The sequence below is a fragment of the Odocoileus virginianus genome, chromosome 11, assembly GCF_023699985.2.
Source record: "Odocoileus virginianus isolate 20LAN1187 ecotype Illinois chromosome 11, Ovbor_1.2, whole genome shotgun sequence".
Classification (NCBI taxonomy): domain Eukaryota; kingdom Metazoa; phylum Chordata; class Mammalia; order Artiodactyla; family Cervidae; genus Odocoileus; species Odocoileus virginianus.
The window spans coordinates 20,041,994-20,069,280 of record NC_069684.1 but is presented as its reverse complement, the minus strand read 5'-3'; the positions used below and the strand labels follow the sequence as shown (position 1 = coordinate 20,069,280).

Here is a 27,287-nt window from a genome sequence, read left to right as displayed (position 1 = left end):
ATATTACCTGTCCTGCAGCCGGTTTAGAAGATGAAAGTGTTCCGTTTCATGTGTTTCTGTTCTGCTGCTATTGAAGACTTGAAATTACCCCTGGAAAACATTTATTCAAAGATGCTATCAGTAACTGAAGGCAGCAGGGGAGACTATCTTGTGTTGGTTCTTGTCTTCTAACCAGAGTTGTCGTCTGAGATGTAGTTCAGAAAAGTGGGTGCTGTGCTGTGACATGTGGCCGCGCTATGATCTGGGGGTGCACTCCAAGGTGGCTGTTCAGTTGCTTCACGTAGGTAGACGTTTATTTGATTTGAGGTAACATTATGTTTTAGAATATCTTCCTAGAGAGTTTTAAAAATAAAAGTAAGGCTTTTGTCATACGTCTTATTTTAAATATGCCTTCTTCATCTTTCCTGTTGAAAGGCTTACTCCCAAAGCGGGAGAGGCTTCTCTTCTCCAGGCAACTCCTCCTGGGAAAAAGGGGCTGGAATTGTTGTTTCATTTGTATTTAGGAACGGTTTTAGTTATCCTGTTGCCTCAACCAGGCTTCCCATGAAGCATACTGGGAAAGGATGTATGGTAATTACGTTAAAATTTGTTTTTGCATTTAGTTATTTATAGTTGATATGCTATGTTGACAGTATGTGACATGACATTGTTTTATCCACTAGAACAAAAGGAAATAAATGTGGAGCTATTAAATTGTTCTATTTTTATGTACAAAACATTAGGTGGGTTTTGTGCAGACTTTGTATTATCAACGGTAAATGTAATTATTGACTCTTTGACCTTAAAAAGACTACTGAATATGAGAACACATGTTTTGTTTGTGGAAAGAAGACTGAACTAAAATCCTAGTCTTAGGATGTTTTTTACTGTATGTATGGAATTTGATTAAACAGTGTTGGAATGGAACCAGAAGGGAAAGAGCAGCCTTTAGTACCAGTTTCCTATATCTCATTACTTTATAATTTAACTGCAAGCTACTCTGACATTAAGTATTTCAGTTCCTTTTAATGTTAACATGGTTATTTCAAGGAAATGAATGAAGCTGCTTATTTAATGCATTTTACAAAAACAAATATCTTTCTATAAGACATTTCTTTTTATCCCTATTACTAGGTACTTCTACTTAAAATATATGTATTTAACTCTGGGTGTTTCAGTCAATAAATATTATAATTACTGAGTAAAACTGCATAGCTATCCAGTTCTGGATTCGAGAATTTGTGTTTTATATTGTTTGGCTTCACACAGTGAAGTACTAGCTCCTGTAGTGACAAGAGTCACAATTCCCCACATTCCAACGAGTGGACAAAACGAACCGGAACCCCTGAATGGTGTTGACAAAGATCTGTTCTTCCAGATGGGAGTTGGAACATTTCTTTGGAGGGTGGGAAGTGTCTTCAAGGCATTTTACTGTTCATTCATATTTGTACAATAAAGCATAAATAGAAACAAAAGCTTGCCAGAAAAGAATTCCATATTGAGATGAAAACCAGACCTTTTGAAAAGCAGGGTCTTGTGCTGAGAAGTTTGGCTTTGTTTCTGAGTGTGTATATGTGTGTTTATCCTGCCAAAGCAGTGAGGCTAGAGCCACTACTATTTTGTCAGTGATAGTAGTAGGATAAAGCTATACCATTTGTATTTTGTTGTTGTTCTTGTTGTCTTCAAAGTTATTTTTTAATTTTTCTTCTTTTTTTTCTGAATACTAATTTTTTAAAATATTTTATTTTATTTTTTTCTATTTATTTTTATTAGTTGGGGGCTATGAAGTAAGCCAGAAAGACCATCTGTCTTTAAATAAGACCTTTGCATAAAAAAGAAACGTGTGAGGTTACCTTGAATGGTATCTATTTCTCCATCTCCAACACAGGAATGAAAAAAAACAACAATGTCTGTGGTGGAGCTTCCAGCTCCCTTGAGATTAGTAAGGTTATAGTACATTTTTGTGTTTTGTTGAAAAAAGAAAGTATGTGTGTGCACACATACATGAATATATATGTGGTTTCTATGTGTCCCATGAATATGATCCTATCATTATTACAGATTTATTTTTCTCTTTAGGCATTTATCCATTTGTTGTTAAACCTCCACTGCATTTGACCTTTATTTTCTTATTGGCCAAGTAGTTACACTACCATAAATATCTTTTTCTACTTTTAGGTCTCGTGGGCTGCCTAAACTAAAAGAGTCCCGTTCTCATGAATCTTTGCTGAGCCCATGCAGTGCTGTGGAATGTCTGGATCTCGGTAGAGGGGAGCCTGTATCAGTAAAGCCACTCCATAGCAGCATCCTTGGACAAGACTTCTGCTTTGAGGTAGGGAAGTCTAGGAAAAACGAAGAGTAGTAAGACAGCAAAGAGATTTTCTATCCAGTATTCTTGTGATTTCTTTACTGTATTATTGATGATTTAGTCATCTTAACTGGTTTTCAGTTACTGAAAATTACCTACTTATAGGGGAAAAATTAGAAATCTGCTAATCTATTTATGTTGGTAATTAAAGTTATTAATGATGGCTTCTCATTCCTTTTGGCTTTGTCTGCTTTCAAAATAAATGAATTTTTAGTATGTTCTCAGCTGAGATCACAAGATTAATACTAAATTATTAGTAGTATTTTAATCTTTTGGTATTGATAAAGATATCACATAGTATGTTACTATTTTTCTTCTGAAAACCTAAGTCCCTAATTTTAATGATTCTTTGAGGGAAAAATACCAAAAGCATAATTTTTTCTAACTAAAACCTGAATGGTTCAAGATCTGGGATCATGTCTTCTTTATTTTTATAATATCTGTGCACTTAGCTAGCTCTCTGGCACATTGCATGTGCCTAATTTCTTCAGTGAACAAACTGCCCTTTACCAGAAAATTATAACTTTTTATAAGGTAATTTTCCCCTCCCAAACTAAATGTACACAATTGGCCATTTGCAAATTTAACTTCAAAACCATCTGTGTACTTGTTAGCATTATGATTTAATTAATTAGCACAAACTTACAAAATTACTAATGATGAGTCCTATGTTAGGTGTTGTAAAAGTTGAAAGATATCTGATACCTATTCTTATGGACCTGCCCTATCCAACAGAAGTACAGTGCAAGCCATGTGTGTGATTTTAAATTTTATTAAACCCAAATGTTACCACTTCCAACATGTAGCTAAAATAAAATGATCAACTTTTCACCTTCTTTTTTTTAAACTAAGTCTTCAAAATCTGATGTGTGCTTTACACTTAACCACACATCTCAGTTTGGACTAGTTGTTTTTCAGGTGCTCACTAGCCACCTGTTGTCAGTAGCTACCATATTAGACAGAATGTAACATCTGATCTAATTCACTAGGTTATAAACTAAGAGTAAGTTACTATGTGAGCCACTTTAGCAGTTTGGACAGGTCATTTATTGGTGTTCTTTTTTTAAAGGTATTAATTTAGTTAGAGGTTTTCAGTTTTGATCTTTCTAAACTGTAGGCCAGTTTTCGGTTCCTAAGCTGAATTCTCAGTAAACTTTGTCCTTACCTGGAGAGGAGTATAGATGCTAAGTAGACAACAAAGCAAAAAGTAAATGTAGACGTGCACATAGATATCACAAAACCAGCAGATATCATTTTGGTTACCGTGTATTATCATTTGGGTTCATAGTGTGTCCCTTACTCTTAAATGATACACCTAGGAAGATAGAGCCCCCAAGCCCTATGTTTCCTTTTCCTTATCTCTAATCTTTGTGTTGAAGGTTACCTACTTAAGTGGAAGTAAATGCTTCAGTTGTAACTCTGCTTCAGAGAGAGATAAGTGGATGGAAAACCTCCGCAGGACAGTTCAACCAAATAAGGTAAGAGTGGCTTTGAATGGCCAAAAAAATGTGCGACTCTGTAAGCAGTAAGTTGATTGAAGTAATACAGTAACATTAATAATACCTTAAATTTTACAGAACTTTTAAACACAAACACATGTTTTATTATTTTGTGCTCAAAATAATCTTACTGCAGACAGTATCATGATTTTCTCAGTGTGGATAAGAGGACTCAGAGAAGTTACCTGACTAAGTGAGAACCTAGTATAATACACAATAGAAATGGGACTGGAACACAAATTTCTTAATTACTTACATACCTCTATCTTATTTGTAGAACGCTAATCCAGTTGCCATAAGACTGGCTATATGAGAATTTCTATTACAGGATGTTATTTCTTTAACCTAAATGAAATAGAGTGTATGTGGCTCTCGGAGAGCTTGCTTGCTGTATCCTGAATGATGAGTAGCAATCCCCTTCATTATTTTTGACTGCCCTTAATGAAATACATAGTATCACCTACTTTAAGAGGAAAATGTTGTCTTTCTGGGATCTCGGCTCTGAAACACAACTTTGTTACTTCTTTATAGGACAATTGTAGACGAGCCGAAAATGTTCTCCGTTTATGGATTATTGAAGCCAAGGACCTTGCCCCTAAAAAGAAATATTTCTGTGAACTGTGCCTTGATGATACCCTCTTTGCTCGTACAACCAGCAAGACCAAAGCAGACAATATTTTCTGGGGTGAACACTTTGAGTTCTACAGCCTTCCACCTCTTCATAGCATCACAGTTCACATTTATAAAGATGTGGAAAAAAAGAAGAAAAAAGACAAGAATAATTATGTAGGGCTAGTCAACATCCCCACTGCCAGTGTGACTGGTCGCCAGTTTGTAGAAAAGTGGTACCCAGTGAGTACACCTACACCCAACAAAGGAAAGACAGGAGGACCTTCTATTCGGATTAAATCACGTTTCCAAACCATCACCATTCTGCCTATGGAGCAATACAAAGAGTTTGCAGAATTTGTCACCAGCAACTACACCATGTTATGTTCTGTTCTTGAACCAGTAATCAGTGTGAGAAATAAAGAAGAACTAGCCTGTGCCTTGGTGCACATTCTTCAAAGCACTGGAAGAGCCAAGGTAAGTAGAAAGGGGCGTTGCATTGCCCAGAAGAGAAACCTGTTATTGGTTCTTAGATTCAGAAAAAGTGGAGATTATAAAATTAAAGAAGTAAAATGAAGAGTCAAACAAGTAGTTATTTGAAGTTTATTTGCACGAAATATAGATACCACCGCTAGGTCTTTATCGCCGAACAAAATAAATGGTAGGACTGGTGTAATAATCCCACAGTGTGTGCAAGATTATTTCTCTTTAGTTCCAAAGTGTGCTGTATGACTGTTTTATTCCACACTATATTCTAAATTAAGATTGACTGATGACTATATATATTACCTAGTCACAGAAGGAAGTATTCCTGAATCAGGTTGGTCACTAGCAAGAGTCTTCAAGAGATTAATGTCTGAATGGAATTAAAATACCAAGGGATGTTATTGTTAGCTGCCTCATGATAGCCTTACCTCAGTTCATCCTGGATAGAATTAAAAATCTAGGAAGATAGAAAGAGAAATACACTAATTGTATGAAGAACACTAAACAATTGATAGAGTCGTTGATCAGCCTGAACTGTGGTAATTATCACCTCTGCGAGGCATGTTCACTTAACTAGGCTAAAGTCTGCATTATATTATATGCAAATTGATCATGGTAAAATTGTATTTTAGATCTAGAGAAGTTCACAGCTAGAATAATTTATTTAGAACCGAACAATAAAGTGTTTTTAAGATTTCTTGATACATATCAGAATATATCAATATATTCAATATTTAGTTCCTTATTTAATTGTCTTCCTATTGACTGACATTTTGATGGTTGAATTTATTAATGATAATTTTGAGCTTTCTGGTGTTAAAAAAAAAATCATTGAAATTTTGAGTCTCATCTTTGAAATTGTATGGATATGTTCTTTTTGTTGTTCATTTGCTTGAGGTTCAAGGATATATGTAGGATTTTTTTAACAGCTTTATTGAGGTACAATTTATATATTATAAACCAAATCCATTTAAAGGGAAAGATTCAATGAGTTTGGACAGCTTATGTACCCGTGGAAACCACAGGAATCAAGATACAGAATGTTACCATCAGCCCCAGGTTTCTTCCTGTCCCTTAGCATAACAGTTTTAGTAGTGATTCCTAAGTCTATGACTCTTTTACACTGATGAAAAAAATCCCAGAATGAACCCCATTAATATTAAAATGCTTAATTTAAAAATAAAATTAAATCATATTCCCTCTGTTTTTTATTTTAGAGACTTTGAAATATCCAATGAATATATAATATTCAAAATATATGATGTTATCAGATTTCAAATTGAATAATGAACACTGAATTTTAAATTAAGTTCCTTAAGACTGTTGAGAAATGAAGCAGCTATTTCTTAAGGGCTTCATTTCTGCTTATGCCTTCCTTCACTATGGATGAGTAGATGGATGGATGAATGGATGGCTAGAGATACATAATTCATGTAGAAAATGAGTTTAGATGTTTAAGAAATTTCATGTTGATACTGTGGACCAATTTGTAACTATTTTATATTGAACACCAAATATGTGTCAGAAACTGTTAAATGCTAGAATATAGAGGTGAACAAAAATAGATACTGTCTTTGGTCTCATGGGGCTCACAGTCTCTGGGGAAAACAGATATTAGTAAAATAATTACAGAAATGTGTGATTACAGTGAGAAGTGCAGATTTATAAAAAGATACATGATGCCACAAGAATGTGGATTAAGGGGTCCTGACTAATGGAGTTCAGAGGCAGTGTTGGTCAGACTGAGGAGACAAGGTGCAAACTAAAATCCAAGGATCCAAGGAATTAACTCCATAGAAATGGAGGCGGAGCAAGGGTGGAGTGAAGCACAACTGAGAACAGCGTTTGCAAAAAACTCTGTGGTGAATAGACAGTGTTGTGTGTTAGAAAAAGTTTGACATATTCAAGCCCCCCCCCCCCCCCCCCCGCCAAAAAAAAGTCCTTGACTGGAGCACAATGCAAAGAGAATGGTACAAGATGAGGCTGGAAAGGTAGACAGAAAACCAATAAATTTAGAGGCTTGCAGGCCACATGCAGGATTATAGGCTTTATCTTAGGTGCAATGAAAAACCTTTGAAGGAATTTTTAACCAAAGGTTGATAAGTTGGTAGCACTTCAAATTTTATCCTGACTGACCTTTTCCCTTCAAATGAATCTGGTAGATTTAGTTTTAAAGCAGCATTCCCAGGATGTCTGACATTTTATCAGTCTCTCCTAACGTGTAGTATTTATTCACATTCAGTTGCTTTCTGCCTGATTGAACATTATTCTACCAGGATTTTCTGACGGACTTGGTGATGTCTGAGGTGGATCGTTGTGGAGAACATGATGTTTTGATCTTCAGAGAGAACACTATTGCCACCAAATCCATTGAGGAATACCTCAAGTTGGTGGGACAACAGTATCTTCACGATGCACTGGGTATGGAGAAGAAAAACATCTCTATTCTTTCCCTTTTGATTTTTAGGTTATTTCACCCTCATGAAACAACCAACTGGAACTCAAATTCTGAACGCTATTTAGTCCAACTGATTAAAGTGTTAAAATTGGAGTTTCAATTATAGGAAGTGTCTGCAATACTCACCAGGGGAGGAATAGAAGATCTGTTTCTTATACCATGTACCACAAGAAAGCTCATGAGCATAGGCAGCTACCCCCATGCCCTCAAGTTCCTGAGATTCTTGAGACATACAGTGATGTTAGTAATGAGATGTTACATCTAGTTGATCTCTTTCCTCTGAAGTCTTGGGTATTTACATCATGATATATTGGGTTGGCCAAAAGGTTCATTTAGGTTTTTCCATACCATCTTATGGAAAAACTACAACAGACTTTTTGGCCAACCCAATAAATACATTACCTAAGTTTTGAAAGTGTTAGCATTTGTTATCATGCATCAGAAATGGAGAAAGTCCTGCCAGTTCCCGCAACTCCCAATTTCTGCCTTGAAGACCTACAGAATTTTTCATGACAACTAAGTTTTCTCCAGTCAGTAGTTCTTATTGACTGGGTCACCCACTTACAGCTCCATGTTCGGTCATAAACTTCAGGTGTTACACTCGAGGAAGGCGCTGTGCTTGGCACTTCAACGTACATTATGATAAAGCAGACATGAGTTCCTTAAAGAGCATTGTCATCTTCTTTATGTCCCCAGTACTTCACACAGAATGTTAGAACAGCATTGTCCTAAAGAAACTTAATGTGAGTCACATGTAATTTGTATTTTCTAGTAGTCACAGTATAAAAAGGGGGCAAGAGAAACAGGTAAATTTAATTTCAATAACATTTTATTCAAACCAGTATATCCAAATATTAGTTAATATATCATCAATATAAGAATTATGAACAAAATACTTTACTTTTTTCATGCTTTTTGAAATTATGTGTATTTTATCTACATTTATTGCATGCTTAGTTTGCAGTAGCCACATTTCAAGTGCTCAATAGTCACACATGACTGTCAAGAGTAGACAGGTGTGTGTTGAAGGCAAGAAATAAGACTGAATGAGGTAATCACCAATGTGGTAATAGGACTTCGCAATTCTTCAGTTTGTGGGAATGGGGCAGGGTGTGGTAGGGGAGGAGGTCAGATATTACAGTCAATTTGGGGCCTTTGCGAGTGACAAAAAGATGATGAGATTCTTAACAGAAAGAGAACATAAAAGTAACATGCTTGAAAGAATGAGAAATTATATTTTCACTTCACATGTATTTAACTTGAAGTTCAAACAGGAAGTCCCAGAGGTTCTAGGTAGGACATCCCAAGACTTCTGTCTAGCTGGCTGGTGGAAGTTTAGGACTAAGTTACCCATGTGGAGGGAATCAATGAAACTACCAGATTACAGGAGAAGGAAGAGAATAGGGCCAAAGACAGATCTTACAGTGTTCCTGGCTTATGGTACAAAGGAAGCAGAGGAATGAGAGAAGAGATCAGAGAGAGAGGAAGTGTGCATGCACATGCAAAAAAAAAAAAGAAGAAGGAAAAGAGTCTTAGACACCAAGAGGGAAAAAGCATTAAGGGAGTCAGAGATTAAGGAAGGTAAAGATTCAAAGAAAAACATGACTGTTGATTTTGCTCATTAGTGATGCCTGGGATTGTTCTCAGGAGCCAGGTAACAGGAGGTAAAAAGTCAATGACTGCTCAAGAAACAGCAGGTATAACACTGTGTTGGACTGTGAGTGCTGGACTCACTGTAGTAGCAATTAATTCCTACTCTAGAGAAGTAAATTTTTTCTTCTCCTGCTTCCTATCTTCATTTTTTAATTTTTTAAGTCATATGCTTTAGTTTAAGATCTAACGGGATTTTAGAAGAATGGTGAAAATGGATTTTCATTGACACTAGGAAAGGTACAGAATCAGTCTCACATAAAAAGCTTTTTATAGTCATATCATGAATTATATATCATAGTTTGCTTTAATGATTTGCACCACCTTATAAAAAGCAATAATGATGCATCTCGAACAGTATTCTCTATTCTCGGGAGATAAAGAGGTAGATATTTGTCAACCATCTACTGCTTAAAAATCAAATATTCATATTCCCCCATTCAATGGACTAACCAGGATTTCCAAATGAAATAATTCCTGAAGTGAAAAGGAGAGACAGGTCCTTTGATAGAACAGTTGGTAATTAAATAGCTGATTGACTCATTGAGATATGAAAATTAATTCAGTGAGCAGGCAAAGAAATTCACGTAACCCCACAAAGATCTCTATTATTATATTTGTAACTCAAGAGCAAGGGCCAGGTTGGTGAAAATGACTGCTGCTTCCAAGACACAAACAAAATTAATTAGTAAGCTTCTTCAGGGCAGAGATGCTACTGTCTTCTCACCATATTTCTAGTTAGCCTTTTAATCCTAGATTCTTGGTAGCTGATTTTTCTCCTATATTTTATTTTTTATGACAAATTCTGTTTTGAGAACAGTTTACAGTCTTAGCACCAGTGTAAATTAAGACTTATTTTATATGGTTCAAAATAGTAATAAGTGATTTTCCAAAAGTAACCCTGAAGAAGTGCAAAAATTTTAGTTCCCTTAGAAAGATTGTTTTTTTCATCATAGGATACTGTACTTGGGTCAGCAGGCACCTCTAATTACACAATTAAATAAGGCTTCATGGTAAGTTTTAAATAAAAAGACTTCACAGTGAAGTCTTAGTAAAACCAAAAAATCACATTAATAAGTACAGCTGAGCACTCTGAATAATTCAAGTTTTACTGTATTTCATACACTTTGGGGAAAAAAAAAATAGATGTTATTTGCAGACTGCCTGAAGAATGCTTAGAGAAAACTGAGTTAAAAGTTGCCAATCAAATTAAAGAATATCTGCCTGCTTTTTAGCCAGTCTTCATTTATCTTGATTAAAAGCATTAAGGTTGATAACATAGACTCTGCCTCAGTTAGACTTAAATCTTTCATCCATTAACCCCTTTACTTTTCTAATTGAAATCAGATTTCACGTTGCTGTCCTGTGACACACAGGAAACACCATCTTCTGTGATATACAGAAAAGGCTCTAAAATGGCCTGATTTCCACCATTGATGGCGGAGGCAAATTTCCTTTTAACAATAATATGTCCGTGCCTATTGGCTTATTTCTACACATGAAATTTGGGTGCTAGGTAGTAATGAGATAATGAAACGTTATAGAACATTGTAGACAAACTCAAATTTAAACATTTAAACACCCTTCTTGTTTGTCCCTAATTCCCCACCACCACCACTGCCCCCCCCGCCACAAGGCCAGAGACATGAAAGGATCAAATCTGTCTCAATAATTTATGATCAGCTAAACAGTCTCTAGGTGCAGATCCATAAAAGTTCACTTTTCAATGTGGTGCTTTCCACACTATCAGACACATAGGTTATAGTTTCAAAAATGAAAAGAGTTTTCTCAATTTCAGAGGATTTTAAATATAATCAGGTAAAAAGAAAAAAACTTTAGACAATCAATTTACTTCCAGACCCTTGAGTTATTTTTTGGTTCTTTTTTTGAAGAAAAAAGAGAAAAATACTCTCAAGATTCACAAGTTAGTATTATTTCCCCAGCATAGGTACAACTCATTAAGCCAAATATTAATGATATAAATTTAGAGGTGGATTGATTTTTACATGAAGTATTTGACATTGATGACTTAGTTTTAAATTCAGGTACTCTTTAAATGAGGTGAAATGTGTGGGAGCACGTAGCATAGGTGACATTGAGAACGTGTTCAGAAGAAATCTTGTAAGCGTTGGTAAACAATTTAAAAGTCTTTTTACTTTGTTTTTTTTTTTCACTGTATGAAAAGTTATTTTAAAACTACAAAGTGTACAAAGTGTGTACATAACACTGACTGTATGGAGCCCCTACTAAGTACCCAGGCACCATATTAGACACTTTTCTTTTCATGCCCTGTTCCTCACCATAGCTGTCTAGTGGGTTGGAGTTCTTTTTTTTTTTTTCTTTTTCAACCTTCTTTTTTTTAAGTTATTTATTTTTTGTTTATTTATATTAGTTGGAGGCTAATTACTTTACAATATTGTAGTGGTTTTTGCCATACATTGACATGAATCAGCCATGGATTTACATGTGTTCCCCATTCTGAACCCACCTCCCACCTCCCTCCCCATCCCATCCCTCTGGGTCTTCCCAGTGCACCAGACCCGAGCACTTGTCTCATGTATCCAACCTGGGCTGGTGATCTGTTTCACACTTGATAATATACATGTTTCAATGCTATTCTCTCAGATCATCCCACCCTCGCCTTCTCCCGGAGTCCAAAAGTCTGTTCTATACATCTGTGTCTCTTTTTCTGTCTTGCATATAGGGTTATCGTTACCATCTTTCTAAATTCCATATATATGCATTAGTATACTGTATTGGTGTTTATCTTTCTGGCTTACTTCACTCTGTATAATGGGCTCCAGTTTCATCCACCTCATTAGAACTGATTCAAATGTATTCCTTTTAATGGCTGAGTAATATTCCATGGTGTATATGTACCACAGCTTCCTCATCCATTCATCTGCTGATGGGCATCTAGGTTGCTTCCATGTCCTGGCTATTATAAACAGTGCTGCGATGAACACTGGGGTGCACGTGTCTCTTTCAGTTCTCGTTTCCTCGGTGTGTGTGCCCAGGAGTGGGATTGCTGAGTTGGAGTTCTTAACGCTATTTTCCAAATAAGGCACCCGAAACTCAGACGAGTTAAGTGATTTTTCAGGCCCCCACAGTTGGTTAAGTGATGGGTCCAGGATTTGACCCTAGATCTGTCTGGTTCCACAGCCTTTAATTTTTCTCTGTACCACTTTCTTTTCTGTGCATCACTTAAATTCCTGTCCTCCAAGCATTTTACTTCCAAATAATCACTTCCCGTCCTCTATCACAGCTATTTTTTTTAATCTTTCATTTAGCTTAGTACTAGCCATTTTGATAGAAAATGCTCTTTGTTATTGCTTCTGCTTCTTAATTTTTTTGTAGAAATTACTGTTCACTTCCATGATATCTATTAGTAACTAGCCTGAACTTCAGTTACTATAAGCAGATTTGGAAGGAGCTTTGAAAGACCTACTCCTCTTTCATAAAGATGTATTAAAAAAAAAAAAAAGAAAACTATACTATCATCTCTGACAACTAATTTTTGAGCTCCTGCAATGCTTTGGGGCAGAAGGCAGTGGCGACCCACTCCAGTACTCTTGCCTGGAAAATCCCATGGACAGAGGAGCCTGGTAGGCTGCAGTCCATGGAGTCGCTAAAAGCGACACAACTGAGCAACTTCACTTTCACTTTTCACTTCCATGCTTTGGAGAAGGAAATGGCAACCCACTCCAGTGTTCTTGCCTGGAGAATCCCAGGGATGGAGGAGCCTGGTAGGCTGCCATCTATGGGGTCACACAGAGTCGGACACAACTAAAGCAACTTAGCAGCAGCAGCAGCAATGCTTTGAAACTATTTGATAGGCTTGGGATTTGAACTTGAGTAGAACCCAGTCCCTGATCTTCAGTCGTATTCGTCCTGAAGGATATGAGTGAACAAGTAAGCACAAAATAGCGTGAAGCATAGAACAGAACAGATACAAGGTATGGTTCATAGAGGAGGATAAACAGATTAGGTAAAGATTTGCTGTTTCAGGAAATACTGGGCATATCTCTACAAAGGATGAGATGTTTGAACAGGGCACCTAAACTAAATTTATTTGGAAAAACATCCAAGTTATATAAAGAGATACTGTTCTATGTGCTATGTTGAATTACTATCCCCATTAGGAGAGGTGGGCCTAGAAACCCTTACTTGAATCTGAGTTTGGCATTCAGTTTGGCACCAGTATTAGCCCTTAAAAGCATAGGTGGGCTATTTATTCAGACCTGGGGTATTTATTCTTCTAAAATAGTAACAACATTATTCATAAGGTAGAGAGGCCTTTAATGAGTTCCTGCTAATTAAATATATTCATGGTTTCAGATAAGATGTAAAGCTGTAGTATTTTTTAAAGTAGTTTCATTATTCTTTTTATAAATATCATGATGACAATGCTAATGAATGCTGTTTTTCCACTTCCAGGATAAAGAAAATAAACATGAACATGTAGGAGGTGGTAAATCTTAGATTCCAAAGCAATAACCCTTCATGAACAGTCTTTCATGCCCTCTGTGTCAGGCATCAGAAAGAGTTCCCTATTACACATTTTAGTACAGAAATCCTAAATTCTTTTGTTATATTCAGGAAGACACTATTTATAGTTACCCGATCCATCATCTTCTTTTCTTCTAATAGGGGAGTTCATCAAAGCTTTGTATGAGTCAGATGAAAACTGTGAAGTGGATCCCAGCAAATGTTCATCCAGTGAACTTCTGGACCATCAGAGCAACCTGAAAATGTGCTGTGAGCTGGCTTTCTGCAAGATCATCAACTCTTACTGGTGAGCTGCTGTCAGTGCTTCGTTCCCTGACTATGGAGCTGGACTTTTTTCCCTATGAAAGTTATCAGTGTTAACTGTGGTTTCCCAACCAAAGGAAGAGAAGTTGAAAGTTTCCCTAATACAGTTTTGCCTAAAATCTAAACCTATATTGTAAGAAGTCCCCCTGAACTATCCACATAAATGTAATCCAGAATATTAACACCACATCCTCTAATACCAAAAGTACTTTAAGGACTTTTAAACATATTTAATAGTGTCAGAACAGATGCATTAATGATTTCTGATCACTATTCTCACCAGCAGTCAGTGAGATTTTAGATTTGTGATGAGCAGTCTGTAGAGAGATTATGCTGAGCTGGAGTAAACCAAACGGATTAGTCAGGAGCTGCATGCCATCTTCCCACTTTGCAAAACCTAAGTTCCTGAGATTTACAGCATCAGGTTTCTGGTCTCCATCTGGATGTCTGTGATTTGTCCACCACTTCTCAGCCATGAATCAGATGGAGTTCTCTTTATTATTCCCTCCTCATAGCCTGACTCTGTGGGGCCACAGTGGGATCCACCCAGGCTTTTTTGGGTTCTAGTACTTTTACATTTGGTCTTTCTTTCTTCCCCAGTGTTTTTCCTCGTGAGCTGAAAGAAGTGTTTGCATCCTGGAAGCAGCAGTGCCTGAACCGTGGCAAGCAGGACATCAGCGAGCGGCTCATCAGCGCCTCGTTGTTTCTCCGCTTTCTGTGCCCGGCCATCATGTCTCCCAGTCTCTTCAGCCTCATGCAGGAGTATCCTGATGACCGCACATCTCGGACTCTGACTCTCATTGCCAAGGTCATCCAGAACCTGGCCAACTTTGCCAAGTAGGTGGAGCTACCATAACCACCTTCTAAAAACATCACTTAAAAGTACATTTGGCCTAACCTTTAGATGAGCATGGGGCACCTCATCACTCATGTTACATGATTTTCATCGTGATGCTATTAAAAACAGCAAAAAGATTGACATCACTTTGAATAGTCACTTTGTAGAGAGATGGATTACTAATCCATGCATCCAATAGAATATATGCAGCTACTACAAAATGTGTTTATGAATAGTATGGAAAATGATAAAGATATAATATGGTAAATGAAAAGTGCTATTTAAAAGAAGAGATAGGACAAAAAAGAGATAGCCAAAAAAAGAGATAGGACACCAAATGGTGTATATGCTTTTATCCTCCAATATGATATTGCAAAAACCTAAATATAAAAAAGTTGGGAAGGAATTGGCCTGACCCCTTCAAAAAAGTCAGTATCATGAAAAATGGAAAAGATGAAGTGGGGACTATTCTGGATAAAAGAGAGAATGCATTGTTTGGATCTGAATTGGAAAAAAATTTATTAAAATCATTTTGGGAACAACTGGTGAAATAGGAACTCTATATGAGATGATTTATAAATAATGTTTTCTTATAGTTTCAGTGTGATAGCATTGGTATGTGTAAGAGTTATTCATTATTCTAGAGAAGTAGGTACTAATGTACTTAGGGGTTATGTCTGCAACTTAGTTTAAATGGTTCAATCAGAAAAAGAAAGAGAGAAGGTGAAAACAGACTTGGCAAAATGTGAACAGTTGGTTAATGTAGGTAAATGGCATATGGGTGTACACTGTATATTCTTTGAAATTTTCTGTAGTTTTAAACTTTTTCAAAAAGAAGTTAGGAGAAAGCAGCTGGAGAAGAAATGCACTGAACTGTAAACAGCAGATATGTTTAGGCGGTAGAATTGGTACAGCCATCCTTTTTTCTTTCCACTTTTCAGTGTTTTCAAATTTTTCTTAAGTTTGTGTAATTTTTATAGTTTATAGGAACTAATTTAAGAAATCACTGAGAAGCAATTCACACTGGCAGAATTGACCCCAGATTTTCTCAATGTTGAAGCTTAAGTATGTTTCTAGTAGCAATGTATTGAAGGAAAAATTAGAACTTCAGTGAGACACATTGTTTTCTAGCATGTGGCTCTTTGAAAGTGCACGAGTTTAATTTTGTGTGCACTACATATATGCCAACAGAGAAATCTATATTTACCCATATTTGGTCTAATTCTTATAAAAATTGTTGCTAGTTTATTTTGGAACATGTTCTTCGGATTTAAGCTAGGCCCAGGAGATAGCTAGAACCTAGGCAGACAAAGAAGAGAGGAAATTATCTAGTAGAAATAAGTAGCATAAGCAAAGGTTTGGAGAAGAAAAGGAGTTTAATATATTTGGGACACTGTGAAGAAGCTAGTATACTGAGGTTTATACTGATAATGAACATTTATACTGGCTTTAAATACCAGGGATAAAGGACTTTGTCTTTACCCTATAGAGAACAGAAAGCTATTCACAGTTTTTGAGTATTAATGTAATATTAATAAAGTATGTTTTAATACTTATCACTTACAGATAATAAAACAAATTAGTCACCTCCCCAAAATAAAAAACAAAAAGTATAGCTCTGTGTAAAATCAATTCAAAGTGATCACATCTCTTTTCCTGAATATGTTCTTTCTCATTTTCTCTCCCTCTACTTCAGATTTGGTAACAAGGAGGAATACATGGCATTCATGAATGATTTTTTAGAACATGAATGGGGTGGAATGAAGCGCTTTCTTTTGGAGATCTCCAATCCAGACACCATCTCAAACACACCAGGCTTTGATGGTTACATTGATTTGGGCCGAGAGCTTTCAGTTTTGCATTCCTTACTGTGGGAAGTAGTTTCCCAACTTGATAAGGTAAAGTAGGCTGGGAAAGCAATGGGAGATGGGGGGTGGAGAACCCTAAGCCACATGAATTCTGGAGAGTGTCTACGGAGTGATCATGTTTGTGCTGTCTGCTAGTTGAAAGCAACCTTTTGACCTGGAAGTCTGGGAGGAAATTGTTATTACTTCTGAGTAAAATATGTGCCCTAACCAACCAGGAAATTCTAGAAAGCCACGAAATTATTAACATTTATTTTAAAATAGTTACCTTGATTAATGGGGTATATATTTCTATAAATATGTGTGTGTATTTGCCTAGAAACTAATATTGGATATTGATGTGTGATCCGTTATTCATGGAGTGTAGAATGAGATGAAACCTCACATAGCAATTTCTAACAAAAGTGTGGACTTAAAAAAGTACTGAAACTATCATGTTTAAGTAACTTACCATGAGATTTATTTTATCATGCAAGTCAAAGGGTTTAATATAACTATCGGTGTCTATAGAGTTATGTAGGATCTGAAAATCCTTATTTTTTTCCTCTGTAGATGTGAATTAATATAGAAAATGATCATTTTGTTTATTTTCTGACTATAAGCTAAGAATTATATATCATATTAATAACTAAATGTATACCTGTCAATCATTTTCTTCCTTCTGGAATTTTGCACAGACGAATAGAATTTATTATGGAAAACAGTCTAACATATTTTGGCTAGGTTTATCACAATAATGGTTTATTGATGTTTTTGTTTGCCACAGGTACCTTATAAGTATCTGTGGTGGTATGTTAGAATAACTTCAGAAAACAAAATTATTTTAATTATTTTTCTGTAATAAGAATTTGTTTTCCTCCATTTCCTATTATCTTTAAAAATGACACACCAATAAAATAGGGAAGAAGGGAGTAAAACCTACTAAAAAAGACCACTTTCCTAAGGAAATATAAATGGTAGAGTGTCCACTGGTACTAACACATTTGTAAAATAATAAACTGTTTCTTATTCTCATGGACCCATTAGATTTTAAGTTGCGGCTATGCTAAGGGTAGATGCCTTAAATATGAATCTTGGCTCAAGAGAGTCGAAGGAGTAAAGACATTCTTCAGATGGCCTTTGTCCTCAACCAGGAGTCCACCGAGTGTGGAGGAGTCAGGGAAAACCCAGAGACAGCCACATAAAACTACCTAATGGTTAAGGTTCCCATAAGGCCCCATGAGAATAATTCCCCAAAGGAAAAAATGATTGAGATGGATAAAGCAAGTTGTAAAAGGTTATTCTTCACTGAATAACACCATCAGTGGGCTGCAGATACAGTTATAATATCTTGTGAAATCAACCTGGTTTATTCAGGGGCAGAGTCTTTTTAACAGCCTTTGCTGTGTAAACACACTTTCTCCTTTTTAATTAACCTGTTTGGTCCTGGGAACCAGCAGGTACCTCTAGAGGTATCTCATAGAGTTTACCTGATTTTGCTGTTTAAACAAAAACATTGTCTTGCTGATGCAAATTCAGTAGGCCGTAGGTCAGCAGTCCCAAGGTTAAATGACTAGCGGATGACAGTTATCAACTCTGTGGCCTGCAGTGCTCTGGACCCCTGAATGCATCACCTTCTTGTATGCTGGCATGCATTTCTTTCCTCACATGATCCCTTGTCTTTGGAAGTTTCATCACACTAGCCAGTCCTCTAGTCCTAAAGTCCTTTTTGGTTAGAAGGTGTTTGGTTCTTCCCCTCCCTTCCCCTGCCTTGATCTACCAGCCTCCCAAAGGTTTAGTTTGCTTTGCATGCCTATTTTAGTTGGAATGGCAATAGTTTGGTTGTTTTGAGCATGTCTTTTAATTTTTATTTGCATAATCCTAATTTCTATTTCCTTTCTTTCCTCAATGTCTGCTGCATCTTGTTCCGCCTCCTCCATTCATCTCGACGCCATGGTTCTGCTGCTCCATAACAATGCATTATGAACCTGCCACTCCCATACGCAAACACCTACCCTTCCCTCCAACCTCCACCCCTCCATCAATGGCATCGTTGTCCCAAAAACAATCTGTGGTGGATATCGCAATGCTTATTATCCAATTAGGGTGAAAATTCCTTCCTACAGGCGACCGTGGCAAAATTGGGACCTCTCCCTCGTGTTCTTGCTGATATTACCAAATCTCTGACTAATCCTACACCAATACAACAGCAACTGAGACGCTTCACTGAGCATAACTCCAGTCCAAATGTCAGTGGAAGCCTCTCCTCTGGGCTGCAGAAAATATTTGAAGACCCTACTGACAGGTATGAACTTAGGAAAGAACTGAAACTGCTTACCTCAGAGAGAGATGATGTTTAGAGATTTGTGGGGAAATCTATCGAACTTCCTTGTTGAATTTACAGTTTTAAAGTCATGAACAGTTGGAAAGAATCTTCTGAGATAAATCCAATTGTTTGTCATAATAATACGCATAATCTAGGATACTTTTTTCCTAAAATGATACTTTTCACAGTTGTATTCAAAAAACTTATTTAAATAAAAAAGCCTGGGTTTCCCTGGTGGCTCAGACCGTAAAGAATCTGCCTGCAATGCAGGAGCCCCAGATTCAATCCCTGGGTTAGGAAGATCCCCTGGAGAAGAGAATGACTACCCACTCCAGTATTCTTGCCTGGAGAATCCCATGGACAGAGGAACCTGGCAGGCAATACAATCCATGGGGTCTTAAAGAGTCAGACAGGACTGAGTGACTTAAAAAAACATATGTCCTGCCTAATAGAAGATAAGGGCTCTATGCAGTTGGTATTTTCACGTATTGTAGCACTCAGAGATCTGAGAACCTCAGTTGAAATCAATTTAGAACTGGCTGTCTCAGCTGGACAGGTGGATACAATGTTGACACTTACTTTGTTTTCTATATTGGCAAGACCTGTCCCTATAATAGGGATCCTTTGGTTGTACACTCAGGGCTTCTGGAAGGGTTAGACAACTAATTAACTATGAATTGGAATACCCCGGGTAGTTTAAAACCTAACTAGGAAATGATTGGAATTCTAGTAAAAATCTAAGACGGTGATGGAGGCGCTCTACACAGTGTTATCGCCCACCTTTGGAGAAAAACTGAAAATGTTGGATCTTATTCTGAGTATTGTCATGATGAAATCTGGGCCTAGAAACCAGTAAGTGAGGCTCCCAGGGCCTGTGAGCTTTCTGAAGAGTTTATATGCCAGAGTTGAGGAAATCGTAACTGTTAAATTTGCCTCAGGAGTGATGAAGGGTCCTTTCTTTTTTCACAGTGATTTGCACAAACTAAAATCCCCAAGCCAGGACAACACAGATAGTTACTTCAGAGGAAAGACGTTATTGCTGGTCCAGCAAGCCTCCTCCCAGAGCATGACTTACTCGGAAAAGGATGAAAAGGAAAGCAGCCTCCCCAATGGCCGCAGCATCTCCCTCATGGACCTTCAGGAGACGCACGCCGCCCAGGCGGAGCACGCGTCTGTGATGCTCGACATGCCCATGCGCTTGACCGGAAGCCAGCTCTCCATAACTCAGGTGGCCAGCATCAAGCAACTGCGGGAGACTCAGAGCACCCCGCAGAGTGCACCCCAAGTGCGAAGGCCCCTGCACCCAGCCTTGAACCAGCCAGGCAGCCTCCAGCCCCTGTCCTTCCAGAACCCTGTCTATCACCTCAGTAACCCCATTCCTGCAATGCCAAAGGCCTCTGTGGACTCCAGTTTGGAGAACCTAAGCACTGCCAGTTCCAGGAGCCAAAGTAACAGTGAAGACTTCAAACTCAGCGGACCCAGCAACAGCAGCATGGAGGACTTCACCAAACGGAGCACGCAGAGTGAGGACTTCTCCAGGCGCCACACCATGCCCGACAGACACATACCTCTCGCCCTGCCACGGCAGAACAGCACGGGGCAGACCCAGCTCCGGAAGATGGACCCGGCGGGGCTTGGCGCCCGAGCCAAAGCCCCGCCGTCCCTGCCGCACAGCGCCTCCCTGCGGAGCACCGGGAGCATGTCGGTGGCCTCTGCGGCTCTGGTGGCTGAGCCCCTGCAGAACGGGAGCCGGTCCCGACAGCAGTCCTCTTCCTCCAGAGAGAGCCCGGTCCCCAAAGTGAGAGCCATCCAGAGGCAGCAGACCCAGCAGGTAGGGGCAAGCGCCAGAACGGGACTGCCCCCACTTGGTCCTGCTGTGTCCTCGGGTCTCCGTCCATACCTCACTGGAAAATGCAGTCACTAACGGGGTTTCCGCTTAAAATGATCTGCAACCTTTTAATGGAAAGAGGAAATGAAAAGTTTGGGAGGTTTCTGGCTAGGTGAGGCAGCGGATTGTAGCCTGACTCAATACCCAGGCGCAGGGTCGCCCTTCCATCTCTTCAAGCTGCTGAGCTACCTCTCAGCACCCAGCACAAATCTGTGATGCTGAGTGAATGGTTAGAAATTTAAGATATGAAATCTTCAGGCCAGATCAACTAGGATGTATTTTGGGAATCTGCACATTGATCCTCCTTATTTTTTTCCCTTAAGTTTCAAAACTAAAGTTTGGCATTCTGAGCCAAGAGTTTGATATACCTACTCTCTACTCCACACCCCAGTTCCCTCTGAAAATAGCAAGCCCCGTGTGCCTTTTCCTGAAATTACTAGAAAAATTAACTTAACACCTGTAGTGGCAAGGTAAAGGAGAGAGATCAAAAGATAGAAACACAGCTGGTTGACAAGTATTCACTAAATGGTTACGCAAATCTGTTCTTTTTCTGTTTACATGGACAAGCCCAGCTAGTATCACACCTAAATTTAATATTAGATTATCAAACTTTTTTCTTCACAAATAAAGGTTTCTTAAGAATTTAATCATTTTTTCCTTATGTATTACATTTTGAGGCACCTAGACATATTTTGCTCTCGAAATAAACTCAAGAGTGCATATGTACATATCTTACTTTCATCTAAAAAAGAACCTTCCCCTAAAAAGCTTCGTTGAATTTTTTTTGAAAACTAATCATGCTTTATTTGTATTAGGGAGCTGAGAAATACTTTTTCTTCGGTCTTAAATTTTTCATATTTTTTTTTGTTATATTTCCCAAAATTTCAAAGGCTTTGTGATTAAGCAAGTTCTGTGACAAATCCTTTGATCAGCAGAATCACTGGCCAGAGGAAACTGCAATGAAACACTAATGTATCTCTTTAATATATTTGCATTTTTATAGATAAGCATTTACTGATTTGGCTCTTTCTGCCTCCTCTCTGCTGTAATCAGAGCCCTTGCCACTACTTTGATAACTATTGTGTTTTGTTTTTTTTTTTAATTAGAATGTTCACAGAATCCTTGGATATAGAAGTAGAAGAAGGGATGAAAAACTTAGGCAGATTCTGGTAGCCAAGTTCCTGGGCAAAACCTCCTAGTTGGTCAGTTCTTTTCTGAGAAATACTTTTTCTTCAGTCTTAGATTTTTCTTTTTTTTTGTTGTTGTTATATTTCCCAAAATGTCATCAATTCATTTGATTAAATGTGCATTTTCATTTAAAGAAAAGGAAAAAAGATTATACTGTATAAATTTACATAAAGATTATATTATATAATTTTCTCCTTTTCCTTAAATGAAAATGCTTTTCTCTATATTTTTTGTGTGTACTTATATATTATATATACATTTAATTTGTGTTAGGAAGCTATCAGTCTTTCACATCTTACTGTGAATAAGTTTGCACACTTGCTTTTATGCTAGCTTCTAGTTGAGATCAGCCCCTTTCAGAGAACTGAAGTGTTTATTGAGAGAAGAGAAAAGTAATTTTAGAGATGGAGTACTGTGTAAAGGCAAGTGTCTACGTGGGGCATTAAGTGCAACATGAAGGCCCTAAGCATGAGATCAGGAGTAGAGAAGACTATCAGATTGACAGAGGGGGACAAGACAGGGCAGATGGTCCTCTGCCTACTTTTCAAAGTTGGACTTAGTTCAAACCCTAGACAGAAAAGAAGAATGCTTACTTACCCTTCCCTGCTTTATCATATTGTCCTCGATTCCCAGGATCCATGATTCAGACTGACTATTTATTGTAAATTAAATAGCCTTTTGTGTGATCACCTGAAACTGTCATTTATATCTCCGCTATATGGAAATTTAACACTATCATGTAAGCACTGCATGATTCTATGTGGGAATAGAAAACTGTCCAGATGGATGGAAGGTAGGAAATGCAAATGGTCTTCAGACACCAATTAAAATGCTTTCTAGCCACAGCCATTAATGAGCTTGGGAACATCTCTGTTACATTGGCGTGAAGTGGGGCATAGCCACAGCAAGATGCCCCAGCACAACCTTAAATATTCATCTCTGGTTGTGCCTTTGCTGGTACTGCCACTGTCATATCAGTTAAACTGGAAATCGCTGTATTTTGATTGCTCAGATTTGTTTTTTTCCTAACACTGACTTTTTCTATGCGGTTTATTTCTTTCAAGCTTATGTTGTTTTTTGGTTCCATTTCTTTCTTGCTTGCTTTTTTCATCTCATTCCCATGAAGCCTCTGATGTTCTATCTAATCAGCACATTTTTTACATAAATTCCTTTACATATTTAAATTGCAGATTATTATGCTGGAGAATTCTTTTCTCCCCCAATACTGGAGGATTTCTTTGTGGGGATTGTTCTACAGGCATTTATCCTTATTGGAGGCTTTGTTCCATGCAAATTCCATTTGTATCTTGGCACAAAGGAGCGGCCATTGTTGACAATGTAACTAGCTTCAGTCCTTCTCCATCCACTGAGTAGGAAGTTGAACAATCTACAGAGAAGGAGTATTTTAGGAAGCTATCTTTTAATTTTTTGATCCTTTTTGGCTTTTTAATAATTTTCCTCTTCATCTTTTTTGATCTGTCATGTACTCTGTGTGCATAATAGACTTTATTTACAATATATGAGTTGTACAAATATAGTATGTTACCTAACCTTAGAAATTCAAATTTGAAGATGCTTTTTATCTAGGTATTTGCCAAGTCTATTAGAATGATGCTACAGTTTTCACTTTGGGATTTGTCGAACCCTCTCCTAACCAACTTCTTCTAGGATTCTCAGAGTTTACTGATTTAGTCAGCCCTTTCTTTGGTGTTGATAGCAGAAGTGGTCTTCATTTTTGGGAACCTGATTATTTCAGATTAGGGAGAAGTTGAAAGTAACACGTCTTGTTTATGTCTAGTAACTAAACAGGGAACTGGCCTATTCTCAGTCAGCCTCAAGCATAGCCAGGCTAACTAAGATCAATGGAAACTGCTTTCTCAGGCCCTTTTTGCCCTAAAGCAAAATTATTTTCCCCAGAGACACCCTATATAAGCTCTATCTCAGAAGGATGATATTCCTGTTAGGAATTCCTGCTCCTTTTCATTTTGTCTTTTTCATCTTTCATGATCCACTGTTGAATGTCAGTGGAGAAAATATTCTTCTGAAGGCTATAACTAAGCAACTTATCAATCTCTCTTCCCAATTTGTTTGACTGTAAACTAGAGGAAATAAATTTTGTTATCTTATAAAGGAGATGGAACAATCTCTGAGGAAAAACCCTTTGATGTACTTACAAAGGATTGGAGGAAAAACATAGGGTATCTTTCTCCTAGTGATAAATTGTACCCTGGTATGAATTCTAAAGAAAATCCAAAGTAATAGTAAGTGGATGATATTTTATTGAGCATCCATTGCAAAATGACATAGTTACTACCATTCAAAAACAAAAAAATGCTGTGACATATGGTCCCATGCTTCAAGGGTTGAGAGTCTAGGAAGTAAGACCAGCATTCATAAGACCAGTAGAATAAATATAAAAGACAGTATTTAGTTCTTTCAAATGAAGAATATATTATAATAAAAAATAATTTTTAAATAAAAATCACCTCCATTATCTTCCAGTATAGAGAACTATTTCTTATTTGTTCAGTATTATTTTTCTGTTTTTATAATCAGTTCAGTCAGTTCAGTCACTCAGTTGTGTCCGACTCTTTGCAACCCCATGGACTGCAGCACACCAGGCCTCCCTGTCCATCACCAACTCCAGAGCTTGTTCAAACTCATGTCCATCAAGTCGGTGATGCCATCCAACCATCTCATCCTCTGTCATTCCCTTCTCCTGCCTTCAGTTTTTTCCAGCATCAGGGTCTTTTCCAGTGAGTCAGTTGTTCACATCAGGTGGCCAAAGTATTGGAGCTTCAGCTTCAGCATCAGTTCCTCCAATGAATATTCAGGACTGATTTCCTTTAGGATTGACTGGTTTGATCTCCTTGCAGAGATTTAGTCAGCCCTTTCTAGGTTTTATCATAAATACAAGAAATAGTTATATTAGTCTGATTTATTTTTTCAAAACTTACTGACCACCTACCATATGCCACGGGATATCCTAGGTGGTGCTAGTAAAGAATCCACCTGCCAATGCAGGAGACATAAGAGATGCAGGTTTGATCCCTGGGAAGATCCCCTGGAGGAGGGCATGGCTACCCACTCCAGTATTCTTGCCTGGAGAATCCCATGGACAGAGGAGCCTGGTGGGCTACAGTTCATAGAGTCACAAAGAGTTGGACACGACTGAAGTGACTTAGCATGCATGCACTGTAGGCCATGCAAAGTGCTAGGAATATATATTAGGAATTGGTTGAAAAACAGATTCAACCAGTAAAACAGGAATAGGTTGAAATGCCCAGTTCCTATTGTACACTCTTATAATTCACTGGACATCGTCCCTCTGATGATATAGTAGCTACCACCACCACCAGTGAAATGAACTAACTCTTGCTTTTACAACTTCTCACTGTACAGTTAGTGCCCGGATTACCTAAGGAGTTGTTGTTTTCAATATGCTTCTAGGGGCTAAGATCTCTCCTTAGTATGTTCTTAGGGATACTATTAGTTTGTAGTGCATTTATTGGCACTCAATAATTAGTTACTTATAACAAATCACAGGGAAAGAAAGTTCTTTCAAGCAACATATTGTTAACTATAAAGCAGAAAGCTATTGAATTACCTTCCTTGAAGTTATAAATTACAAGCAGCAAAGGTACTCATTTTAGCAACTACTTTATCTCAAGCAGCAGTTGAATAGAAAAATCCTGGTTTCACAGAAAAGCAGCTTTGCTGTACCCTATGTGGTAGAGTGATAAGATTATGCAATTAAAAAGGTATTTGTCTCCTCTAAGTACTGACTTTCTATTACTTTTTAAAGACTCAGAACCATAATATTTTGCCTTTCAGGTGTACATATGTCAAGTAAAACCTAAACCCCTTGTTAAACTATTTTTCTCCGCCAATACTAAAGCAATGTATTGTGCTGTACTTTCAAAATCCAGTAGAGGGAGAACCTAGGGTGTGCGTGTGTGTGTGTGTGTGTGTGTGTGTAAAGTAACTTGTGGTTTACAAACTGCTTTTATATGCTCTCTCATTTGTTTCTCATAGTAACTTTTGAAGTAGATAGTTATTGCCTATTTTAATGTAAATGAATTCTATAAATCAGTGTGCCCAAAGTGTGACACTCCAAGATATTTAAGCATACAAGGTATTTAATTAATCATGTAATTATTTTAATGTATATAGAAAAATATTTGAATATTAGTATAAATTATTTATAAACATATATAAAACATCAAGCTCATGATTTTACTGGTAATATTGCTTAGCTAACTGGAAATGGTTGTTTTGTTATTTATTATAATAAATGTCAGTGATAATGTGGTAATGACAAAAGTAGTGAGGATGACGCACAAATGAATGAAGTATAAGAAGCATGCCTACCACAGCAGAGAGGAAGGGGGACTTTGAGAGCTGAGGGTACTGAAGTTTAAGACATGTTTATGTTTTTCTTGACACAGCAGAGAAAATGGCTTTAAAGAAGGAATCTCTAGAAGTTCATTCCCAGTTGCTTATGTGTACCTCAGGCCTGAAACCATTTCTATAGATGCATATCCATAATCTGTATAAATCAACCAAACCAGGTTCTTCTTCAAATCTTGAAGAAATACCTTCATACTTTTCCAAAGTTTATTTGTATCTGTTTCTGGCCGCACTGGGTCTTCGTTGCTGTGGACAGGCTTTCTCTCGCTGCAGTGCTCAGGCCTCTCACTGCTGTGGCTCCTCTTGGTGTGGAGCACAGGCTCTGGAGCTCAGTAGTTGGGGCTCACAGGCTTAGTCGCCCCACGGCATGTGGGATCTTCCCCAACCGGAGACTGAACCTGTGTCCCCTGCATCGGCAGGCGGATTCTTAACCACTGGATCACCAAGGGAAGTCCCTCCTACTGCTTTTGTATGAATATTTTTAAGTCTGCCCAAATAACCTTTTTGCCTTCGCATCCACTTTTTTTTTCATCTAGTCTTTCTAAACCTCAAAGTGATCAAAATACCCCTTATTTTAAAATATCTATATATTTAGAGTTTAACCAGGTTTTCTTCCAGAACAAGATAAAGATTCTTAAGGCTTATAGCTCTGCATGAGAGAGGAAAATCCTTCCAATTATTTATAGAGTATTTCTCCTCAAAATAGAAATTTATTTTAATTATAAAAAGGCTAACTCACAAAAAAATGCTTTTTTCTATCTGTTTCTCAGAAGAGCTAGAGAAAAAGAATTTGTGGTCTATTTCCAGCATTGTTTAGGGAGTAAGCACTAATGTCCAGTCGTTATTGTTTAGTCACTAAGTCATGTCTGACTCTTTGCAGCCCCGTGGACTGTAGTCTGCCAGGCTCCTCTGCCCATGGGATTTCAAGAATT

General features: G+C 37.6%; 1 protein-coding gene across 9 annotated transcripts in view; it reads left to right on the top strand.

Annotated features, from left to right (window-relative positions):
* RASAL2 (RAS protein activator like 2) overlaps nt 1–27,287 on the top strand; it is a 389,739-nt gene that overhangs the window by 349,852 nt on the left and 12,600 nt on the right. For 7 of the 9 annotated variants that reach the window (XM_070474029.1, XM_070474028.1, XM_070474026.1 and 4 more), the window contains 9 exons: nt 2,158–2,311; nt 3,727–3,825; nt 4,378–4,932; nt 7,218–7,362; nt 13,700–13,844; nt 14,462–14,698; nt 16,396–16,597; nt 18,649–18,848; nt 19,839–20,700. In XM_070474029.1, the coding sequence (XP_070330130.1) occupies nt 2,158–2,311; nt 3,727–3,825; nt 4,378–4,932; nt 7,218–7,362; nt 13,700–13,844; nt 14,462–14,698; nt 16,396–16,597; nt 18,649–18,848; nt 19,839–20,700 (2,599 nt within the window). The remainder of the gene's footprint in view (nt 1–2,157; nt 2,312–3,726; nt 3,826–4,377; nt 4,933–7,217; nt 7,363–13,699; nt 13,845–14,461; nt 14,699–16,395; nt 16,598–18,648; nt 18,849–19,838; nt 20,701–27,287) is intronic. The other 2 variants (XM_070474030.1, XM_070474027.1) reach the window with 1 other exon arrangement.